Source organism: Antrostomus carolinensis, unplaced genomic scaffold, assembly GCF_000700745.2.
Source record: "Antrostomus carolinensis isolate BGI_N321 unplaced genomic scaffold, ASM70074v2 scaffold7217, whole genome shotgun sequence".
Lineage (NCBI taxonomy): Eukaryota > Metazoa > Chordata > Aves > Caprimulgiformes > Caprimulgidae > Antrostomus > Antrostomus carolinensis.
The window spans coordinates 67,353-89,364 of NW_010326619.1; the positions used below are offsets into that span (position 1 = coordinate 67,353).

At 35.3% G+C, this 22,012-nt stretch overlaps 1 protein-coding gene across 1 annotated transcript in view; it reads right to left on the reverse strand.

Annotated features, from left to right (window-relative positions):
* LOC104527821 (connector enhancer of kinase suppressor of ras 2) overlaps positions 1-22,012 on the reverse strand; it is a 128,527-nt gene that overhangs the window by 60,367 nt on the left and 46,148 nt on the right. Inside the window, exons 6-8 of the mRNA XM_029085877.1 lie at positions 18,729-18,848; positions 13,547-13,606; positions 9,731-9,799 (exon numbers count right to left, since the gene is read on the reverse strand). Of these exons, the coding sequence (XP_028941710.1) occupies positions 9,731-9,799; positions 13,547-13,606; positions 18,729-18,848 (249 nt within the window). The remainder of the gene's footprint in view (positions 1-9,730; positions 9,800-13,546; positions 13,607-18,728; positions 18,849-22,012) is intronic.

Here is a 22,012-nt window from a genome sequence, read left to right on the forward strand (position 1 = left end):
TAAATTGTAAACATAGGCATAAAAAAAAATATCACTAGTACTGAGAGGATTTTATTTGTGCTGCTCACAAAAAGCTACTTAGGGACATTTCTTAATCTTCTTGATTATTTAAACATGAATTTACCATGGACTGTTTATGCATGAAAACAGAAAATTCTTTTATTTTTAAATTAATATTTCCACTATCCCATTATCCTGAGTGGTTGAAGGGGTTTTAAAACTGAATAATAATATAAATAACAGTATATAAAGATGTTTATGATAGAAGTAGTTTCTCACACATTTAAGTGCTGCTGAATTTCTATCCATATTTCCACAGGCATATGAGGAAAAAAAAAAAATCAACAAAAAAAGCTTATCAAAACAGTCAGATATATAGATTCAGGACTGAAAGTGAAATTCATAAAAATTTACATTTTTCTAAACCTCAGCCAATCTTTCTTCCAAGTTACACCACTGAAATCAGTAGAATTGTACTAGTTTAAATAAGATAATACATTTGGCTCCGTTCAGCAGTCCTTTTATGCTTCCTGGATGCAACTGATGTATTAGCTTGTTCACTAGGAATAAAATAAGAAGTTCCTACCACTTAGCACTTCACAGTGAATTATCACTAAGTTGGTTTGTCCTGTTTCCCGAGTAACACGATTACTGAAGAAATCTCTTTAATATTGCAGTCTCAAAAATGTGTCCTAGGTAATACCCAAATTAGTACTGATAGAGAGGAATATTTTGCAATGCTTATAAGAGTTGCTAACATTCACTTCTAAAGCTTGCAATTTTTGTCAATATACTTGTGACCTGACCTAGATAACCAGCTTTAAACCACAAAGTTTGAAATTTTTCTCTCCCACTGACGTCAAAACACTGGTACAACTAAAGCAGACTCTTAGTTACTCAGACCTAACCTTAGCCCTGGGTCCCAAGGTCTAAGCTATTGCCTCCATTTATTCTCATCTTGTTGTTTTCAGGAAGTATACCATGGATCTTACTGAAGTCACTCAAATTACAGGAACAAACTTACCTAGAAAGGAATTACTGGAAAGAGTAACCACTTGCAAGTGACAGTTATGTTACTGGCTCACATTTAGCCCTGGGAAACAGCAAGACATGCACAAGTATTTATAGGGAGGATTTTGGAGGATTTTCTTGTCCTTGTTTATTTTCATCTCCTCCTCTTCACACCATTTCTAGATTTGCCACTCAAGGAAAGTGAATAGGTGCAGGATAGACTCTCCACTTACCCTTTTAAATTTTGCATCCTTTATAAAACACTTGAGTCAGCTTTTAATTTGAACACTGATGGTTCTTTCCTACCCACAGTTCTGCCAAACAAAGCAGTAGGAATCCAACCCTGCACAGAATATTTTATCAAAAGTCAATTTCTTTCTCAGAAAAGCTGAGCCCCCGGCACCAATAAAAGTGCCTGTATTAGACTCTGCACTCCATTTTCTACTCCAAACATGGCAGATTTTTACAGTAGCAATAAATGACCATAGTAAAGACCTGTCATAAGTGTTATAACTACCACAAGTCTTAAGCCCTAGTGTCAAGCTGATCTGTACTGAACAGGAATTAGAATGCTGTGTTCGTAGAGCAGCTCTCCAGACACAACCTTACCGAGGCCAAACTGCAGCAGCCTTAAAGCGAATGTTTCAGAATGAAAAGCTCAGGGAATAGAAGAGCAGTTACTGTACAAGTACATGCAAGCATTGTGATGGTATATTTCCTATGCTTTTTGACTGCATTTGACATGTCAGAGTTCACTGTAACACTCTAATCATCATTGATCTTCTGACCAAAGTATGTATTCCCACTGTTATTAGAAAACAACAACGTAGGAAAACAAATGTAGATGTTCAGAATCAGAGCAGCCTGCACATATCACCATATAATATCAGGTGTAGTTTATAAACACTTCCTCTTAGAGGAAGATAATATCTGATAACACACGAAGGTGGAGAGAAAATAATAAAGGCAACCTTGAAGAGATTTCAATTAAAATCCTGTTATAAAGGCTGAAGAGAAGTGAAGATATAAACTGTAAGGTTCTAGCCTGTCCCTACAGCGAGCTGAGGCCAGGATCCTCAGTGAGAACATTCCACTCAGAAAGGACTGCAATATGTGTGTAAATCTAAAAAGGATTTTAACAGCTTTTAAAAGTTCTATTTTTAATGTTGCTGTTCTATTGAAAACTTTCAAAAAATGCACTGGCCACAGGAACCCAGAAAACAGTAGTAATTATCAACAGGCCACAGCTAAACAAATGGAAGTATGTCAAGATACATTCCAAATGAACCCTTCCAGTTTATGCTTTGTTTATAAAATGACAGAGGCTGTATTTTTTTTTTTTACTCAATTACAGATTTAAAAATAAACTATTTTTGATTTTTATACATGGATGTAATTTTCAGAAGGCTGAAATCTTTCGAGTTTCATGAGCTCCTTTTAGAAAAGAATGATAAATAATTAAGTTAACGATAAATTATTCCAATGAGAACCTTAATGACAAAACCATTAAATACCAAGATCTATTAGAGAACAGTCTGTAGTCATTACTACTAGGTGATGATAAAATGCTCTTAGGAATTTGGACATGTTATTATAAATTGTATTACTAAAAATATCTTTGAAAAAATAGAAGTCATTACAGTGGATTAAAAAATCTTAGTTGAAAACCAGTCCTTGAGACAGATTTTGACATTTATTCTTAAAGAATCCGTCTCTAATAACAATACCAACAATACTAACAATAGCTTCTAGCTATGTTAAGATGTCTTCAGCAAAAGGTCATTTTGCTCCTTTAAGATTTTTAGCATATACATTCAGTTAATCAAACTCTACAATATGGGTTAAGATATTTCACTAAGTAATGAATGTTTAATATTAAAATTAGATTATTGAAGGAAAAAAAAAAGACTGATATTTAGAACATTCTATATTGCACACCACCTGAAAACATGTAATTATGCTTTGACTGCAGTAACCCTTACGTGAACCAGGACAGATGTTTCCCCTCAAGGCTCTTTAAATACATAAGCAAAGCCATCTGGATACTTACTTGGACCTCAAGAGTATGACCTCTCTTCATATTTGCATTAGGAAAAAAATAAATTAAAAAAAAAAGATGGCTTGTATAAACTCAACTTTTTGTTAAGGAAACAGACCATCATCCCTTCGTATTTTAAGTCTATAATTCACTTTGCCTTGTCAGGGAATTAATCAAGGGAATTTGTTTGATTAACATGGAAATCAGAAATTATTATTAGACAAAAATATGCTGGAAGGTCATAAGACTGCTTTCTGTGACTGAATGGGAAGCTCATCATTAACACCTGTAGCTGATTCAGTCTTATTAATATTCTAACTGTTACTAACAATAAATGATGATGGAAAAACAAATGTTGTCCCGTTATATTACATAGTTATTTTCATTGACTAATGGAGAAATACAGCAAGATTCTAAGAACATGCAAGATCTGCTACTGGAGGACTTGCATTACTAGTAGCCTTTCTGAAAGCCAGAATCCTGAGAATAAGTAACATGTGGCAACATGTTTTAAAAGAGAATGACATCTTTTGGGGAAAGAAGTAATTCTCATGACATCTCTCCTTCAGTTTTTATCTTTCCTTTTCCTACTTGTATTTCACAATACAGAGTGTGCTGAAACACAGATGGTGTGACCTGGCACTATATTTAAAGATTTACCTCCATCTAAAGTGAGCTCTCATTAAGTCTCAAATTTACAATTCAACAAACATACACCTAGGACATTAATTCAATAAACATCTTAACACCAATAAATTAGCTCTGAAATTATTTCATTGTATCAGGACTCTTGACAATATATGTAATTTTGAATATATGACAATATGTAATCTTGAAAAAGTCTGTGATTTGACAATGAACAGTATGAAAGGGTATTAGGCTGCTGGTCATGTATTTACATAGCACCAATTATTCCAAAGAATAACCTTATGAAGCATGAAAATTAAACTACATGAGTTTAAAACAACAGTTACTTAAAGATAACAACAAACACACAACAAAGTGAAGGTGTTAGAACTGAAAGAGCCCTTCTAGGCTTGCACATCCATTTGTTTTCTCTTCTACATAGCTGCAGGCAACTCCAATGTAATAATTTTCACCAGTTCTTCAACCCCCATCCTAATCAGACCCCTTAAATCTGACCACTGATTTCCTTACAGATGTTTGCACGGATGCTTGCTCTGCAACAACATTGTTTTTTACCTTAAAGAGTTCTCTGCCTGTTAAGAAAGAGGAATTCTGTCTCAGACCAAGCTGGCTGGGTTAACTGAATTGAAATCCTTAAAAAAATTATCTTCCTATGAGACAGATGATACATTTTCTTTTTTACCCATTACACTTTTTAATGTTCATATAACTTCACACCTTTGATAACTGTAAATGACCTGAACACCACGCAGTAGTTCAGACAAAGTATTACCAATGTCAAGACAATGGCATTAAAACTATTTCTCCTGGAAACATGTTCCTGATTAATTCTAAGTTCATCTTTGCCATTTTCAGTCACATTACCTCTATAGCGTTCAGTTGATTTGGGATTAATTACTACATTCTGACTTCTGGAGTCTTGCCAGTTGCTCCTGAGTAACATCGAGCTTTCAACAGGAATTACTAAAAGCATTATTATTGCTCTCTGTCCTATTAAATGACCTTCAAATTCTAACCCTCAAAAAAAAGGTTTCAGCTTTCTGAAAAGTCACTTTTCCCTAGTTTATCAAACACTTTTCTATACAGAATATCAGGCAGCTAGATCTGAGATTCAGATGATTTGGCATTAAATTATCCAACTTTGCCTCCATCCTGAATAGGGATTGTTTTGATTGGTTTTCTTCTCTTTGCTCTGTGTTCAATACCATCCTTGTTATGGAAAATTGAAAGAAACAAGTGGTTTTTGGCTAGTGACTATTGCAGCTTTAATTCTACCCTATTTGCACTGCATGACAGTCCCAAGTCTCTGACTAAAGCATCATGTTCCCATATATAACACAACCTGAAAAAATGACAATATAAAATTTAATATTTCAACTAAGCAGCAGAAAATACACTACTCACAGAACCTAAAGTGTAATTATTTTGCAAACAAATAAAAGTACAGTGCCAAATTCAAAAATTGTGTCTAATTTTATAAGAACAGAAGTAGAAATCTACAAGGCACTGGCAGGACTAGAGCCTGTTGTTACTGCAGGGGAAAGTAAAGTTAGTGTGGCAGTAATTTAGAATGTAGAACTCAAAAATAAGTTTCTTACACTGTTTTATTAAAATCTAACAAGCAAGAAGGACAAGTAAAAAAGCAAATAAGGAAATTGGATAATGATTAAGTGATCTTAACAACCAGTGGTGAATCCCCTGATTTAATTAATTTCTTGCCTAAAGTACTACTATTTTTTTCTTTGATCTTATATAATTGTATTACAGAATGTTCCTTGGTTAGACCAGATTCCATGTAGTAAGTCTTTTATTTCTAACTTTATCAATTGTTGCATTATATAATTTGTAAACTGCTTTCCTTTGATACTTTCCTTGAGTGTTTTTTTTTCTTTTAAACTCTTATCTACATTGAAAAGTTATTCAAAACGTAAATTAAAGCAAGTGGTCTTGTTTTGTTAATATTTTTAATATATTTGTTAATAGAACTGGTTTCAGGAAAAAAAAGAGTATCAATATAGCTAGGTGATATTTCTTACTTAATACAGAGAATGCTCTATATAAAATAAGTATATTAATTGTAGGTAATAAGAATAATTTTTGAAAATGTACAATCAAAATATTCTAGCCACACCAATCCCAAAATGCTTAACTCCAGACATCCAGCAATTCAATGGGACTGACATTGTCAGCCTATTAATCCCTTCTGTACAGACCCCGAGAAAATCCTCCAGGATTAGAAATGCTGTTATCAGTGCTGACTCCATTCGAATGCAGGCAAAGTCCAACTGTTTCCAAGTCTACATCTTAAACCTGTTTAAAAGCTTACTCCTCTCACAGTTTCAAAACAGATAATGATTCTTCTCTTCAAATGGACTTCCTGATGGAAAGAATCAAGCTTAAACTGAAAATACAGTTTTGGGGTTTTTTTTAAATTAAAAAAAAAATCAAAATGTCCTCTTAGTTTCATTTTGCCTATTTATGAATGAGAAATGAACACAAGGCTTTTAAAAAGAGTAAACAACTAGTTGGTAATGGTGACATTACTGTAGTCTCATCTGTACCATTTGAGCACAGGAGTACTGCCCTACTCGTGAAGGAATTCTTTCACTGTACAGCTCTGTCACTCAGTGTTAAATACTCAAAGAATTACACTCGGGAATTTAAAGAGGTTGTTGAGGAGGGTCATCTATTAGGATGACAAACTGGAAGTGCTAAAATTATCTAGCTTACAAAAAAAAAAGTGAAGAGGTAATTTGATTGCATCCTGAAAATACCTAAATGAAAGACCTGCTCTCCTATCTAATAGATAAAAATATATCAAGATCAAAGGACTGGAAGCTTGTGCCAGACAAACGTAGACTACAAATAAAATGACTTTTTTTTTCCTGCAGCAATGAGAATAATTAACTGCTGGACAATTTATTACAGGTTGTGGGGACATCAATTAAATTTTTAAAACTCAAATGGTCTTATGAAATGAGCAAATATGAATTTATCTAGAAAACATATTGGTCTAGTTCAGTAGAAATCAGATTAAATGATGCCAGTAGTCAGTTACAGGATTTGAATCTATTAAAAGAGATCCATGCTTTCTCTAATCAGGAATAAGAAACCTATATTTTTTTCACCTTGGCTTTTAATGCTTTAAGTAGAGTCTCTATGGAAAACTAACATGAGACTGGAGACCATGAATTTCACTGGATGCATATATTGTAAATAATCTTGTATCTATCTATCTTGAAAATCCTGTAACAACCCAGGAAGCACTTAGGATACTAAATGTAGTAATTTGCCTCTTCACAGGGCAATGCTAAATGCTTCATATGAAATAAATTGAACAGAATGATACACTAGAGAAATAAACACTCCACTTCTTGCAGCTCCAGAACAAGGTAAAAGGAAAACACGAGCCATCACAACTGGCTGTAAATCAATACAAACTTCTGCTGCAACTTTATTTTGGGGGGGGGAATGAAAGTGTGGCATCTGACTTTGAAAAAGTGGATAAAATATTGAATAAAAGTTTTGCAAACAGAAACAAGAATTTAACCTCCAGTCCAGAAACCAAACTAATGGTAGAAATTGCACTACCAAATACCAGGCAAGAAAAACAGCTGGAGAACACTGTAGAGAAGCGAGGAGTACAAAGAAGCCGTCACACTTTGGTTAGGTAGAATTTCAAACCGCTTTGTTTTTCTCTCTTTTACAATTTTATTTCTACTAGTACTTGCTTTTGCTAAGCTGTGGAGTAAGAGGCTGATATGAGGAAGTGTTGGGTTCTAGTGAGGACTCTGTGCAGGCACAAATCCATGCTCCTCTACTTGGTGAGCAACAGGTTACAGCTCTGGAATACCTGTAAGACCACCACAAATACGCAAGCCTTTCTTTTGTAAGGTTACTCAACTGCTCCCCTTGGTTTTTAATTTCAAATGGGTTACACCTCATTTTACAAGCTGGTCTTGCTAGTATTAAAATATAGATTACATGGAAATTTAATGAGCTGTTGCCTTTGAATTATTCTAGTTCACTAATGGAAATAATGGTAATTATAAGCATGATATTGACCATCACAACTTGTGATAACTTGGGTGAAGAAGGAACACAGCCAACTGTAGTTTGCAGTAAGATGTAGTAGAAGTGACTTAAAGGTCACACTTGAAGATCAAAGGGATACTTAAAACATTAAAACTTCAAATTTGTGAGGGGAAGAAGGTTGGACATATACCTCTGAAACATGCAAACACTCAACATTACTGTCTGACTTTCCAAAGTCACAGTGAAGACAGAATGAGACTTCCCTAGACATTTCAAAGGAAGAATAAATTTCCAAATGAAACAGCTTGCCATTTATCTCTTCATTTATCTCCTCTCTTAGCTTGTTATAAACTTCCAAATGAATAATTAATAGTGTGGGGTTTTTTTAGAAAAAGGTCTTTTATGACACTTGACTCAGCTGTTGGTACTGTGCCCTTCGCTGGAAAGGGACTGCAAGTATCAGCCACCTTGGGCCTCTTGCAATAACACAGATGGAAAGAGTTGCTATCCAGAAAGCCAATTCTTGAGTAGTTGAATGAGGGGATTTCACCTCTGGGAATAAAGATTAAATCAGGTCTGTCACTTGAAGAGTATGTTTGATGGAGGAAGCCAGTTTAATGCATATTTCAACTTGTAACTATGACGACTCATAGAGCCTCTCTAATATAGATAAGAGCTGCATGTTGCATTAACATTTTAAGTGTAAATGAATGTTATACTTCTCTTCAAGAAAAAATATTTGCTCTCTAATCATAAGATTTTAATAGTCAGATTTTCCTATTTCTACCTCACACAAATGACAGAAAGAGATTCCTTAATTTTGCTGCTGCTGTGTTTGGAGATAGGTTTCAGCGAGACAAATTCAAATTGATACATTATAAGCACTTTAGAGAGTTATCATTGTAATTGTCACAATGCCACTCATGCCTAATAAGTAATAAGTACAAGTGTTCCTTTCACCTGTAGTTCCAGCAACATTGCTGTCACTCTTCTGCAACATACAATTTTTTATTCTTTTTAATTTTTTTTTTAAAGGACAGTCCCTATGACTTAAGATAATACAGGGACAAAGTTTGATCGTATTTTTTGCAGTAGTTTTCAGCACTAGAACTAACATGTTAGAAGGCAGTAGCTTGTGTCATCACAAAATAGAAAGAAAAATAAAATAATTCAACCCTGGATGAGGTTCTGATAAGTTTTTAGATAGGTTCTCTGATATAGCTCAATTAAAAAATAATTTAATCTAAAAAAAATATTAACTCCTCATAACTCCTCACTGAAGTCATGTGTGTTTTAAGTCAGGATACAATTCTATCAATGCTGCAGAACTATATTTTCCCACATTCCTACATAAAACAAAATGTAGTTTTATATACACAGTTACACAACACAGCATACAGCTGTGAAAGAAATGCAATGGCAGATGCATTTAAATGTATGCAAATCATGTACTACAATACCTTGGGCCCAGCATACACTTGTGCATACACAGGCTTATGTGATTTTAAACAGATCAATAGTTTCACTAACTTTATAAAACTGCTCATCTGTTTAAGCATAAAGTTGCTTGCAAGAATACACAAAAGCAAAACCTACAGATTTCTATCAGCACTTTATTAATCTTTATGATTTTTCCCCCAATAGATTTAGAATATATGCCGTTACAGCACTTCTGCATTTTTAATCTGAATCCTGTATTAAACAGAATGCAAAATGCTGTTTAAGTGAAAAAGTTCAACTAGCTGGCATACCCATAACGAGAATTCAAAGAACTTCAATGAAATATTCTGGGAGTTCCTTATACAAAGAGTATGATGAACAGCAACTGAGCAAAATATAAATTTGGCTTAATTCTTCCAGGCTGGGTTCTGACTCAACTTGTGTCTTTGCTTTTAAATAATAATCTAGTCTGGCAAAGTTACCTTCTAAGAAGAATTATTACCTTTTTAGCAGTGGAAATAGGCAAAGCCTACAGAGCAGAATTTCCAAAACACTTACCACAGTTTGGTGGTTGACCTGGATCACCTCATCACCAGCATGGATTTTCTTACACTGGTCAGCAGGAGACTAAGGACAAGAGATAATAATTAACTTTACATGGGAGGGGTGGAGAGGGTGGGGGAGAGCAGGAGTTAAAACAATGAATGTTGAAGGAGGCAAGAAAGCTGTGCTCAAGGAAATATTATTGTTATCAATAACAAAAATTGGTCATATTTATAAAAACTGTATTTATAAGGAACTATGTTTTTTCTGGTTACAGATGGCAAATCAATGAAGTAGTCTAGAATCCCACTGCCACTGGTGATGAACAGCCTTTCTGACTGGCTGAACTACTCCAGCTTCTTTACCTTTCTGTGAGGAGTATGCACAGTCACAGTCTTGCTGGGAAGATGCCGAGTAAATTTGCAACACTTAGAGGTAAATCTATTAAGTCAACAAATACCGAGCTTACTGCATGGTCAGTGGCAGGGCAGGACATGTAACAGAAAAGCAGGTCTCATTGCCCTTTATATAGCTGCTTTACTGCTTCAGTGCATTGAAGGTGAACATGGTCAACTGCTATTTAGCAAACCATTCTTAAACGTTTAAATGAAACCAGACCTTAAATCTGTAAGGCACGCAAGAGATCAGCAGTCATACCAATGAGAACACATGAGAATTGATGGCAACTTACTTGGATTGTTCACTAACTTACAAGAGTGTTCTACTGACACAGAGTACACCAACAACAATCAAGAGAAAATGACCAGAAAAGAATTAAAGAGCTGAGACATCACCTTGAGAAATAAATCACAGTGGAAGTTCACTATTAAGGAAATACACCAGCCAGAAGACTTGGACAAGTTTGAACGTTTACTCTGCTTGTTAGATACGGAGCCAGGGAGAGGAGCAGACCCATCTCAAACAATGCAGAAATGTTTAAAGCAAAATACTCTTCTAGCAACAGTTCAGGTTCCCTGGCCAAGTAAGCAGACTGCTAAGAAAGGCAGAAAAATGGGCCACTTGCAGCTACAGGGCATGGTCTAGGACTAATACTGTTGAAGAAGTTCATCACGGAAAAGGAGTTAGGTTATCAACTTAGTTCAGTTCCTGAATTCTTTTGGAGCCAGCCCATAAGATAAATTGCCCACGGCACAAGAGCTGGGTACGAATGCAAAGGAAGAAAAGGTTTATCCAAACTAAAGATAATTTGTAGACACTTATATTGATGACTTCACTGCATACCAATCAATACTTCCAGGAAACAGTCAAGAACTCCTCAGCTGTTCAGACTTTACCAACCACAAATCCCACCCATTATCTCCATCCCTTTTGTGGAACGAGATTAAAAACATAAGATATACAAATTAAAGGAACAAGGACAAGAGGAAACAATACAACAAAAACCCCATATTGCCACTGGCAAGAAAATGACTGCAATTATTTCTGAATAGACTGTCAAAGAGACTTAGCTATGAGGAGGTCAAATCACTCCCTGATAGTCGGCACCTGCTGACTAATCAATAGAGTCTGCAGACTACACAGCTGCTGCAGAGCAGTAGGAGACATCATTAGCTATTCAGGCAGTAAGAAAAAACAAGCCCACAGTGCAAATAGCCAACGTTTGACACAGTGATTCCAAGCGTGTTATAGGTGCTATTCCAAGCATAGCTTTTACCTTCAGCCTACTGCTTGCTTATCATTCCTAACCTTGCTCTCCTCAACCTCCCCAACACAAGCTACCTTCCAACTCCTCACCTGCTTGATCTCTGTCGTTCTTTCGTAAGGGCTCCTGTGTCTCCTGTAGTGGGGAATCCAACCCTGGAGCTAAACTACCTGGTCATTACAGCCAGATATCAACTCCTGCCATCTGAGTCCTTCTGCACTAAAGTAAATAGGATTTTACCTACGTACTTTATAGGATGGTGAGAAGAACTACCCAGCTCCAGTGTCTCCTTTCTCCTTCAAGTGGAAACTTGAAGAATTTTGGTAGACTACCCTTTTGCAGGACTAAATGTGTAACAAAAAGATGTTTCTAGAATTAAATGTGAATACAAACTTAATTGCTTTAAACAGTGAATGAAAGGTAGGGAGGAACCTGAAGTAAACACCACCATTCACAATGTTAAACTTCAGTTGACGTTGGAAAATCAAAGGCCCAGTTCTTTCTCTTTTTAGCTCCTTTCTTGACTTTGATGAGGCTGAGCTAATTATTATCTTTTAAAATTAAACACTGGCTCTGAGGTCAATTATCCCTTCAAAAGGACTGAAAAATAAATTTGCTGAAATGCCAGAAATTAAAGGTCTTTGAAGCTGGTTTATCTGTACATATGATTACACTTTTAGCAAAAACAAAAAAGCAACTTCTTATGGTGGTGTCTTAGCAAAAAATTTTGACATCTACAGTTTATTCAAAATAAAATTTAGTGGCTGGCAATTTAGTAACTCCTTCAGTGAATTTCAATTATAAATATATAAATATTGTCCCTACAAAGTGCATTATATTTCTAAAATGAATCAAAATTACAGTAAAACAATGCATTAATTATAGCATAAGCAATTCAGCCTATGAACAAAATCTGTTGCAACACAATCAAGATGGATCATTCGTAAGTTGCAGGACCCAAGATACACATAGAGTTATTTTAAGACATCTGAATGCTGCCAATGGTATCAGTATAAACAAGCAAACAAATTTTAAGTTTAATTTGCATTAGACCTGTCTTCACAGATTGTGACACACAAATCAGCAGGCTTTCCAGGGGTTTGCACTGTCCAGATCCTGTGTGATGCAACACTATCTCAACAGATAAAAATCAAGTAGAACAAAGAAGCACATCTGAAGCTCACCCATATGGGCCAGCATACCATTGATGTATGCCAGCAAGCACTTACATCTCTGGCTAGCTGCACACTGCTAATTTTATGTTCCTTGGGTGTCAGCATTACATGATTTCAATATTAGCATTATAAAATCTAAACCTGTCATTTACCCAGCTTACATGCTGTTAAACAGCTCCAAGACTGAATGAAAACAGTGTGACTAAAACACGATGTGAAAAACAGAAGGGATGGGTCCTATGAAGAATTCTGTCATAGTCATCAGATTGCAGCAGTTGAAGTCATTTATTTTTTTCAAATTTATAACTATGAATTGCAAGTTAAGTATCAAGAAGGATATTTAGAAGCTACTTCATTATTCTTGTCACAGTGTTTAGTTTTTCTCTGATCAGTCACACTGATTTATGTGCTGCAGCATTCTCTGTGCTTTTGGCTCAAATTTGGTTTACACTTCTGGGACTACAATGAAAATGATAATTAATACATTTTTCTTGGTCTCTTCTGTATTTTTACTACAGATGATGGAAAATATGAAAATACAATTGTGCTTAACTCATAATACAATTCTTTCAGGAATGGTTATTTTCATAAAATAACTGTCTATACATCCTCACACAGTAGTCATTTGGACTGTTAACTAACTTGGTATTTTAACATTGTCAAATCGTCCATCCTCTTCTCTTCATGTACCAAAATGTTTTCTTCTTTCCACAATTTCTCCCTTCTTAGTGATAGTCCTCTCAGTAATTACTGCTAGCTTTGAAAAATTTCTGGTTTATTGAAGATTATTCTGTAACCTATCTGATATCGAACATAATATCTAAAGTTACCTTTTTTCATTTTTCTGTGATATATGCACAGAAAACATAAAGAAAAAAGTATTAATAAAAAGTGGCTTGATTTAAAGCAAGTATTCATATAACAAAATGCACTGCAGATATACAGAATACACTTGTGTGCCTGATGAAAGTCTTTTAGAATAAAGAATCTTACGTTTTCAGTTGTTCCTGTGATTACATGTAGTCCATCATATGTTGATTTGATATACATTCCCTGAAAAAAGAGCAAGAAAAGTAATTAATATTTGTAGGAAGCTAATAAATGATGTTTGCATGATATTAAAATAGTATATTTATTCCAGTTTAAGGACCATAACATTTGAACAGACTGGAAGCAACCATGGTCAATTAACATTTGCAAATCTAAGTTAAACAAATATGTATCAAGATCCATTATAAACAGCATAGTTTTCTCATTTAATGCTTTTTTTAATTCCAAACAAAGTTTTTTTGACAGAATTCAGTACTTAGCACCAGCATAAAAACCTGTGCCTATTCAGTATTTGAAATGTTTAACATGACCTCTTTTTATTACTAGTGACATAAAAGAAGTATCAAAACTGAAGCCGTGAACAGGAATAGGCTTTAAACTTAAACACCCCATCCTCAGAGAGTTACTGATTCAAGAAAGATTAAACCATAGCCTAACTCAGAAAAGCCATGAGCCAGTGCTGATATTGCCAGTTTATGGAGAAAAATGAGCTTGGTGAAGTAACAGGAGCTTTGTAACTAGCCCAGCAAGAATTCTGCTTCAATAAGGCAGCTGACAGGTTATAGAGAGACAACCTAAGCAGGTATCTACCTAACAGTATACACACACAGAGCCCTATGTTGGAGGGACTCAATTGCTTGCATTCTTCTCTCTCAGGATTAAGGTCATAGCTTCACATCTCTCCACATGATACAGTTATCCATCAGATTTTGAAATGTAATTAATCTAAATGGTACATTGTACTGTTGAGTCATGATTCTTTCAGTAATTCTGCATCACTTTGTGCTATCAAAACAGTAGTTTGGAACCCCCAGCAATAAGAGAAGACAGAGCCAAACTCTTCTTGAAAGTACACAGTGGGAGGATGAAAAGCAAGGGGCACAAGTTGGGGCTCAACTGAAAAAAGAATAATTTATTTTTCTTCCCCCCCCCAATTTTACCATGAGGATGTTAAAACACTGGAACAGGTTGGCAAGGCTATGGAATCTCTGACTTGGAGTTGATAAAAACTGGACTGGATGAGGCCCTGAGTAACCTGCTTTAGCTGGATCTGTTTTGATTTCTCATCATTTTGTGGATAATAAGCCTAAAAAAAATGGAAATACATTCTGAAAAATTTTCTGTCACAGAATGTAAATGTGGAATTTCCTTGAAAAATTTCTTGCTCAGTCACCTGGTTAGTTAACCAGGACATAATGACAACAGAGTATTTTTAAGTGTCAGTCACTATTCCCAGGTTAATCTGTGGATAAACAATGCAATGGAATGGAAACCTATCTTTGTCTAGGCAGAAGGAAAAGTAATTTTTAAAAAGTATTTGTAAGTATAAAAATGAACCAATTTCCTTTGTGATGCCACAACTGACAATATAAACAACTCAAAGAATTGAAAAAACTTACAGCCAGGAAAGGGATTTTTTTTAAAATCATGAAGGTGAAGTTATTTTTATTCTATGCTATTTCATAAAAATTTATGTATGTATGTTCTCTTTCTGTCAGAGCTCACAGTGTTTCTCACAGTCTAATATTTCTTTAGTACAGGAGTTTATTTCAAATTTGTCACATTGGTAGTTTGAAACAAAGTTTTGCCTTCTAGACATCTTATTCAGGCTGATCACGCAGTGCTCTTCAGATATAAATGTTATTACCGTGCCCAGTACTAAAATTCAAGAGAAAAAGTGTTTTGCAATTTTTAAATTTTAAACTTTAAAATGAAATGGAAAATATATAGAGGGTGTTTCAGTATTTGCCACTGAAAACTCAGTGGCTAAATAGGGAAAAGGAGGAAGCGATTTGACTGGTATGTGTAACTGGTACAGCTTGGGAAGGAATGGGAAGGGAGAGGAAGAAAACCAATATATTTCTGGAGGCCAGCAAATGCCTGCAGAGATCAGGATGCAAACAGGATCATCAGAACTTGGAACAGAACCTCAAATGCGTGCTTCCCAATGCAAATTCTTTTGTCCAGCAAACTGCCATGAAACTACCAGCTGAGAGGGTATTCTGGGGAATGCATGAGATAAGACTATTTTTTAATAAGGCAGACTGAAAAAGAAGATACTTTAGAGAGGAAAAAAAAAAAACAACAAAGAAAAAGACAACTATTAAGCTCATAAAAGCATGGACAGAAAATTAGAAAGCGCTAGAAGTGAAAGTACACATTCAAATGACACACAGTCCCTTTGTGAAAATGCTTTATGAGACAAAATTTATTTAAACAATTAAACAGACACTGCCCCACATGAGTCTTGACTCCATGTAGTAACTGTGTGGACTTGGAACTGGAAATGGATTCCATTTATGTATAAGCTTATGCAGTGTCTATAGCATTCCTGGTTCATTTTTTTTTAAGAAATTAGGTGTTTTCAAACTTATGCTGTAAAAGTAAGAAGTGTTTTGAAAAATTGTATGGCAAACATCCCCTAAAATAAAATTGATTTTTGGTGATATTGACACAAATTGCTCTGCCTGTTAGATTCATATCTATAAAACCAAAATTACAATATCATTTTCACAAGTGTGTTGTGAGGATGAATTAATCTGCATCTGTGAAGCACTCAGTAAGGCCATATAAAAAAATAAAATTTCACGATGAAATTATTAACTCAAGGGAATGCAGAGCTTAGCTGAAGCGTGGTAAATAAGACCTCAACCCCTACACTGAATGATAAGGATAAAAATGGAACTCTGAATACTTTCCATTCAGTGAATAGCACTCATTTTTCTCTTGAATGGAGCAGAGTTCCTGTGGAAAAAAACTGCTATACAATCATGAGAAAGCCATTTGTAATTCATTACTCTGTTCTATATTTGATTCTGATTAATGTTTTCTTTTCCCTTTCACATGATTTTTCTTTTATTCCCATTTATAGTCCTTTTTTTTTTTCATACTTTTTTCTAAACAGAACAGTCAGCAAAATTGGAACTTTCCAACCTAACATGTTACAGTGCCTTCACAATTAGGCACAGAAAACTCAGTCATTGACTGTGATGTCACTTCATCTAAAAAACCCCAAAACCAAACAAAAACCCAACAAAAAATTGACAGGCTGTTTTGATTGCAGTATTTGTCTCACATCCTCTGTCAGCAGTGCCCAGTTCCTGCAGTCTTGTTGGCTATAAACTTAGGGGTACACTGCGGATGGAGACCTACACCATGGTTCTTCCACGTTGTGATAGAGTCCAGTCTACAGCATTGCTACAGCACAGGCCCTGTCTGCTTGGTGTTCTGTTAGAAAAGAGGGTGGTCTGGAGGAAGGAGTGGACCACACGACAGGCCACAATAATACTGCCAACACATCTTGGTCACTCATGCCTTAAATCAGACTGACACCTTCTGTCCTCCAGCAGTCTACCCTCCTGTCCCAGGTATAGAGCGGTCACTGAATGGGAAACACCTGACATGCTCCATCACCTCTGAGAAAAACCCATCCTATCTGTGTTCATGTTCTCTCTGGTGCTGATAGTGAACTTTCCTCCAAGCAGACCAGCAGAAACACATTAATTACATTTCAGAATAGAAAGGAAAGCTACACAGAGATCTGGACTGCTAGCACATGGGATGCAGTAACCTTCATGCAAGTCGAAAGCACTGACAGATTTACAGGATATACACTACCCAAGCTGTAAATGTTACTGACCAGGTATTTCCTGGATACTTCTGCACCAACCTGGAAATTGGAACACGAGGGAAAACTGGGCCACAAAGGGAACACATTTGACCACTGGGATGCAGCGGCACAGCAAGCAAACTGTATCTGCCTTCAGGATGACATACTGGGCTGAGCATCTGTGATGCCACAGAATTAAACTGGAATGCGTTTTATGCTGGTGTAAGGTTCTTTGTTAACTAAATCAGTTTAATAAAGTAAACTTATTTAGTCATACAAACCCCCCTCTTGTTATTAAAAGACATCATTCTCAAATTAATATGCATATCTCAAAATAATTATGCTGTTGTAACTTTGACAAGATTTGCATACAATGTTCATCACTATTCAATATCAGAACAAAGAGTGAGAAATGTACCACGATGTGTGTACTGACATCCATATCTATTCTAATTTGTCAATTCTGTAATTTTCTGCAGGTGAGCCTCATGGCTACCAAATTATCTACCCACTTCCTCTTATTTTTCTCCTCCAACTGATTCCTCCAAGCCCAGGAACAACACTCTGGGATTCCTCCTCTTGTAGGGGAAAAAAAAAGTTAAAAAAACCCAACAACTGAACAGAGAAAGCAGCTGAAGACAGTATAAAAGATTGTACTGGGAAAAGCAGCAGGTCTCTTGAGGAGAATGTGCAAGAACATCTCAGAGCCTGCAGTGCTACCTTACACTCTTGCTTTTAGTAGGATCTTAGGTTGCCAAGCACACTCCCTGTCCTCCTATAGCCTGCCAATATCAGACTGGTTGTAAAGCATGTGGAAGGGAGACAGAAATCTTACCCACTGACCCCTGAAACATCACAAAAATCCCTTGCCCAAGAAAAGTAATCCCACATTAATACTTAAAAGTGGTAGCCAAATAATTAGTAAACTATCATAGTTTTAATGGTGTGGTCCATTAATAATGTAGAGCAGCTGGGATGTTCAGAAGACACTTCACTAGTCTGCTCATGATCCTTTTTTGAATATCAGGGATTTATTTTGTTTCTGGGATGACACTTCTGAAAGTTTTATTTGAACTAAATCATTAGGGAGGTATATAACTATTTTTATGCAAACCCAAGAAACATACCTTCCACTAATCATTTTCAAAGCACATTAATTAATGATATTTAGTTAATTCTTTTTATATATGTATGTGTGTATTTGATACATTCCAAAGACTGCACTATGGCTATGAAAGGACTATAACTTTTTGTTAGCTGCTTATATAGTCAGCAGTTGTACGTGAAGCCCTAGGTAAAAGAGGTTTCAATTTAAAAAATAATTACAATCTCTTTATTTAGATAAATAGTAATTAAACCCCTTTCATAAATCTCCTCGAGTTTATCAAAAAAGTAGAACACTGCATGAAAATACATTTTGATTTCTTGATAAACTAAAAAAAGAAATCACCCTAAAGAACTGAGGTTTGTATTCTGTATTCTAACAGTCAAACTTTAAACTGCTTTGCTACTTACCAACCCCTCACTGGGCATAATGCTGGTGAGATGAACTACCTCAAGATGTGCTGACTGTGACACCAGAGAATCAGATGAGAGCGAAATGATGTGGTCACAAATCCCAGACAAGGTTTTACACTACAAAGAAAAACAAGTCAATATAATTCCTCATATTAAACTGAAACTACTAGCGAAGAAGTTCTGCTGAGAACTAACTGAGGATAAACAGATAATTTCACTTCTTAGCATTGTAAAAAACTACAGGTATATGAAAGTCAAGAAGATGATGTTAAGGGAACAGAAAATATCCATAAATGTAAAAAAAAATGTACATGCATATATAGTTCTTCTAATCAAAATATTTTACTGTGCACTGAGAGCATCTGTACATATAAACTATCTTCTCCTCTGCAACTATATCCACTTTAAAAAAAAAAAACAACCCAAGAAACCACCTGATGAGCTTAATCTGTCATTATAATGTATCATTATTAATACAATGGAGGTTGAGTGAAATATGTAAAAATAAATGCCTTATACACCAACTTAATAACTTATTTTGTATACCAAATAATGAGAGCAACCCTGCTAACAGAGATAATAAGATGAATTCTGCTTTATAGAACTTAGAAAAACCTTTCCTTTGTTAAAAATTACACTGGCAGAAAAGTGCCTTAGTTAAAACTTTTTATGAAATAAAAGTCTTATGCATCTTTGAACCCATCCTGAAGTTCTAGATCACTGCAACAGTGTAATCATTTTATGTTATCCTGCCTTCCAGCTAAAGATCTCAAACTCTGAATGCCAACCCACAGGAACACCTTCAAAGCAAGAATCTCACTGCATAGATGGTAACAGTGAGACTGCCAGATTAAATTTACCCATCAAAGACAAACAGTGAGTCTGTGGATCAGAAAGGAGCTGACTTGCACTCTCAGAGAGTCCTTATGTGTAAAGATTTATTCCCAAGTTTGCTCAAAGCGTTCCTTCAAGAACACTACACCTAAAAATATTTGAACCTAATCTGAAAGCATTCATTGAGATGAATTTCAGAATGGTTGTCTGGTCCAAGTTGTGCTGTATGCATCTATTTTCCTTTGGGAAATAGAATACACTCATTTTCTCTAATTATAGCAAGTTCTAGTGAAATCCCTTAAGGGAAGTTTTATTTCAGACATTTGTAAAAGCATGAGGCTTTCTAATATCTCATTTGACACTATACATATAAGTTAAATAAAGTTGTCACAAGGAATAAATTAACTGACTGAATTTATAGATTATATTTCCATTCACTGTATAGTTACTCATCTGGAAATCCAAGTACAGCTCTGGAGTACTGGATGTGGCATTTGTATTTTATGTCAGCTGAGAGATGCAAAGCATCCCATTGGGGTATGTATAACTGCATCTAAAGGTCAGCTGAAATCAAATATTTATAGTAGTTTCAACTTTAGGCCAGAACCTCTAAACAAAACTTTAGGTCCTGTCTTCTCCCACCAGAGATATGGAAACTGGATTGCTCAAAACTTGTGTTGTACTGCTGTTCTACATGGGAACTGATGGTCAACCCTGTCTGTGCTTTCATCCAGCTTTTGAATTTGTCATATCAAAATATTACTATGACTTCAAACCAAAGCCCTCTCATAGACCTTAACATTTAAGATTACATGTACAGATCTGATGCAGACTAAATCCCAGAGACAATACCTGCTACTTGCTGATGTAATGTTTTAACTTTACAGTTGTCACATGCAAACACTTTTTCAGTAAATAAACGTTGGAAAGAAATAAACAGCAAACAAGTTTTCAATCAAGTTTACTCTTATGAATCTTAAAAGATCTCTCCATGATTCAGGAAATTAACTAAGATCTATGTAGGATTTTAGCACCAGGAAAATGTTAATGAAACTTATATTAGAATAATTATGGAATTATAGAAATATAATTCTGCTGTAAAAGTAGTTCAGCAGATACAAGAGAGGCCTGACACCTGTTGTAAATCATGCAAAGCTGAGATAGTATAAACAGGAGCAACTGAGCAGAATTTATTAATAATAGCACAGGGTCAGGAAGTAACGTTTGATATGACACAATCAAAATGAGATGATACATTCACATATGCTAAAGTATTTTTGACATTAAAAAATAGTAAGGGCCAAAGTCTTGTGTACTAGTTCCAAGTGTACACAGAGAAGCAAAGCGCATACTCTCCAGATGGCGCAACACAACCGCAGTTAAGAAAATGTCAACCAAAAATGGGTTCAAGAAATTCAGTACCTGTTGCAGAGGAACCTTGCACACAGTTTTACAGGCTGTCCAACACCTCAAATAATTTATTACATTTCTTTCAATGGGTCACAACAAGAAGAGAATTTCTAGGAAACCACTAGCTCTTGAACAAGTCATACCAATTTATTTGTCACAAAAAGTATTTTTAGTATGGCAGCCACTGCTGGGTTGGTACAGTGAATATAAGTTAATAATCTGTATTTACTGCCAAGAGGAAGAACAGCTGGCAGGTTGTAATTTTTAATTATCATGCGTGTAAAACAGTCTAAAGAACTGACACAGTCCCAATAACCACATTTTTGCTGAAAAGATATATATAAAAAGACACCTGACTCTCAGACATGCAGTTTAAGTGATCCTTAAGATCACTCCTTCATAATTTATCTTTTCCCATAATACCCAAGTTGCACAGCAGACACAGTCTAGTCATAACCAGTGAGGAAATTTCAACTGGACACCTGCAATCATATCATCTGAGCACACACTGCCCTACTGGGGAGTTCTTCCAAACAAATCAACACCTCAGTGAATCTCTCCAGTAACCAATCAAGAAAGTCAACCACGGACCATCATTTTCTAAATCTGTTTTTACTTATACCTTTCTTAATATCTTCCTGAAATAAATTTAAAAAAAAGACATGTGGTGTTTAAGAGTTAGATTCTACTTCTTAAAATGTAAAATTTTACTTTGGAGTATCACAATTTAATTTTTTTTTAGTATTTTCTTTAATTTAGTTTTTATTTTTAGAAAGAACATAAAAGAAATGAATGATTTACAAAGCTTATTCTTGAATTCAGTGTCCTTGAAGTAATTATTTTTTCTAAGATGTTGTGAGAAAGACGGGGATTCTTTTCACTTCACCCAGAATTAGAATGATAAACAGGTTAATTCTCAGAGCCTGGGTTCTCTGGATCAGTTAGTTTCAGGTAATTTTGCTCAGGCTGAGATGAGTTCTATTGCCTTGGCTCTTTCAAGGTCATTACACTTTCCCTGCTGACCCTACGGAATACTT